At 30.1% G+C, this 3,465-nt stretch overlaps 1 protein-coding gene across 1 annotated transcript in view; it reads right to left on the bottom strand.

Annotated features, from left to right (window-relative positions):
- Positions 1-388: 388 nt before the first annotated feature.
- BDP1 (B double prime 1, subunit of RNA polymerase III transcription initiation factor IIIB) overlaps positions 389-3,465 on the bottom strand; it is a 98,603-nt gene continuing 95,526 nt past the window's right edge. The window contains exon 37 of the mRNA XM_014550561.1: positions 389-2,985. Coding sequence (XP_014406047.1) covers positions 2,854-2,985 — 132 coding nt within the window. The 3' untranslated portion in view covers positions 389-2,853. The remainder of the gene's footprint in view (positions 2,986-3,465) is intronic.

Raw genomic sequence — 3,465 nt, 5'->3', positions numbered from 1 at the left:
AAAAAGTTATGTTGTTGCTGACGTAGCTAGGCCTAGAATGGTTGCATCTATACTGAACATGTACAGACTTATTTTTCTTGTCATTACTCCCTAAACAATACAGTATAGCAACTACTTACTTAGCATTTACCATGTATTAGGAATTATAAGTAATCTAGAGATGATTTAAAGTATAATGGAGGATATGCATAGATTGTATGTAAACACTATGCCATTTTATATAGGGGCTTGAGCTTCCTCAGATTTTGGTACCCACGTGGGGTCCTGGAACCAGTCCCCACAGATACCAAGGGATGACCGTACTATATTTTTATGGAAGAAAGTATAAGCTGTAGTGAAAACTTCTAGTTTTGGTTAACTAAACATTAAGAAAAGGACACAACAAAAATAATATAAAATAACTTTTATTTACATAATTTATATCTGTAGAACATAATTGCTTTCTTTAAAACAAGAAAATTTACAAATGACAGATATTGCTTTTTTGTCAAAGACCTCTTCAAGCAAGATAGTATGTATACATGGTCACTTCTATTTCAACTAATATAGTGGTAAACAGTAGATATATTTTTATTTGTGCCTCAATCATTTACCAACAAATTAGTCTTTTAATCCATCATGTTCACCATTTGCTAAGATGTAAGTGTTCAGGAGGAAAAAAATCAAGAAAAAATAAAGACCTTTATAATCATATCTCCTTTAAGATTCATAAAATACAAATTCTTCCCAACATCATCTTTACATGAATTAGATTAAATACAGCTATGAACACGTCTTTCCACCTTAAAAGGTAAATAAATACACTGATTAAGGTTCTCTTTCTCCAAGATTAGTTTTAAGGATATAATAGTAGGGTAATTTAGCTGGGTGACTTGATTCTCTATTACAATAAATGCCCAAAAGATAAAATTCATCTTTATACAGTAAGAAGTTAAATCTTTCATAAAATTAATTCACTGCAGATGAACAAGAGACAGACATTAACAAAGTTAAAACATAAATGTTATACAAGAGATAAAATAATAGTTTGATTGTGGCAACCTAACACCCAAATTAATATTAATCAAATGATAGAAACCTTTTCAGAATGAGATTTTTAAAAATTTATAAAAACAAGGCATTAAAATAGCAATGTGATTTATTACCATGATTCTTGTGATCACATGAAATAAATAAATGCATACCTACAGAGAATTTCCACTCATATTTACAGATCCTCCTTTATGAAAAAAGTTAAACTATAAATTTCACTATAATAAAATGAAGAAATGCTCTAATATCAATTGTTTTAATAAATTAGGATTACTGTTATACTTCCTCCTGAGCCATATCCTATTTTACTAATGAACTTGAAAACTGTCCTCCATTTTTTTCAATATACAAACACAATTATCTAGACATTAAAATATCTTCCCATGAAATACTGATCATCCCATAACGCAATCAATACTTTAGTTAGGCACAACTTATAACTTCAATGACAAAAATATCTCATAGCTAAAGACATCAGCACCTTAAGGTAAGAAAATTACTGTCTCACACAGAGAGTCAAACTAAAATCGCAATCCAGCCATGTCCATCATTTACGTATTGTCTGTGGCTATTTTCAACTGAAATGGCAGAGTTGAGTAGTTGCCACAGAGGCCATCTGGCCCAAACAAACTCAAAACTATTTTGTGAAAACATGTTTCTGACTCCTGACTAATTTTTTATCAACTCAGGGTAAATCTGCTTTTTGAGAAGCTTAATTGAACTACACTGAAGATTTACTTGGGTGAATAATAGAATTACATATGTAAATCACAAAATTGAAAACAACTCAAGTTCATATTGATAATCACTGACTTAATAGTCTTATTTTCTGTTTTTAATATCACAATTATGTTCTGTACTTAAAGGCCTAAATATTCCTTAAGCAGAATTTAATGGGGGGAAAACTATTAAATTATTTTTCTTTAAAAAGGAATGTGTGTGTGTGAGTGTGTGTGTGTGTAAAGGAGATTGACTTTTGTATGGAAATTTGCCTCATAAATGAAGGTAAGGTATTTTCTTTTCCATACAAATCCTGAGATTATCCAAGAAATAAGAAAAACAAAACATTCACAGTACAAACTCAATATACTAAAACTATGAGAAAAAATGTATTCAAAACATATACACTATCCAAATACTTTGTTATATCACTTTAAATATCTTTAAAATTAATGAGGGAAAAGAGACAAATTGTTAATGCCTTCTTTACCCATATTCTGAAGCGTGAAAATAATTAAAACTGAATATCCTTTTAAATAAAATTTTTAAAAATAAATAAGCTTTTTGATGTTTCATCTTTATAAATAATAAGTTTAAATACTAGTTCTTCAATTAGGACTAATGTTAACATGAATTAGAAAAATACATATTTTTCAGTCAAATAGCTGATAATAGAAAAGTTTTTAACAATTGACTGTCATATACTTAGAGGCAACTGAAAAGGCCTAATCACCCAAAGAAAAATCCAAACAGAAAGAACCTTCACAAAAGTAGGTGTTAAATATAACCCACCCCCAAATACATCAGCACTGGGATTTATACAGACGTTTATCGGCGAACAACATTCCAAAATGTCCATGTGTTTTCAGTACAGGAAGAGTCAAAATGTAAACAGGAGGTACTATTTCTGTCTGAAAAAGCAGTCTTAATTGCTTGGTAATTCCAAAATGCTGAATCAGTCAGAATAGAAGGAACCTTAGCAATGTTTCCCACTGATTATGAAAACTTCAAATCAAGCTCATTAAATACTCAAAATCAGCATAAAGAAAAACAAACATGATGCTTTTTTAAGTCTGGAAATCCTAGACTTAAAAACAACTTTCATTCTGTTTTATCCACTTCAATAAAAATATCACTAAAGAAATATTCAGAGACCGTGGTTGGCTCTTCTTCAAGTGCCTGGTTTTGGACACTTTTACATTCTTCTTTTGGTAAGGAACGATCACAAGAAACCTAAAAAGATAATAAAAATAAGTATGCAATATAACATTTTTATATTGTAATGGCAGTGTAAATTGATATCTATTTGAAAAGCAATCTAACATAAACATATACTCATTGATCTAATAATTTCATTTCTATGCAATTACATTAAGAAAATAATCCTAAACACAGTAAGAGTTTTGTGAATAAGACAGCATTAGTTATAATAAAATAGCATGACATGATTAGGTTAATTGTAGTGTATCCATGATCCCTTACATCAAGCTAATTTCCATGAAAAAAATTTTAACAATAGAAAAACAGAACATTAAATCTACAATGACAGTATCTTATTTTTTAGTGTTTTTTTCTTTATTGATTAAGGTATTACATGTGTCCTTATTCCCCCCATGACCCACCCCCCACCCCTCGCTCATGCCCTCACCCCCTAGTGTCTTTGTCCATTGGTTATGCTTATATGCATGCATACAAGTCCTTTGGTTGATCTCT

Source organism: Myotis brandtii, unplaced genomic scaffold, assembly GCF_000412655.1.
Source record: "Myotis brandtii unplaced genomic scaffold, ASM41265v1 scaffold115, whole genome shotgun sequence".
NCBI lineage: Eukaryota > Metazoa > Chordata > Mammalia > Chiroptera > Vespertilionidae > Myotis > Myotis brandtii.
This window is presented reverse-complemented; position numbering and strand designations above follow the sequence as displayed.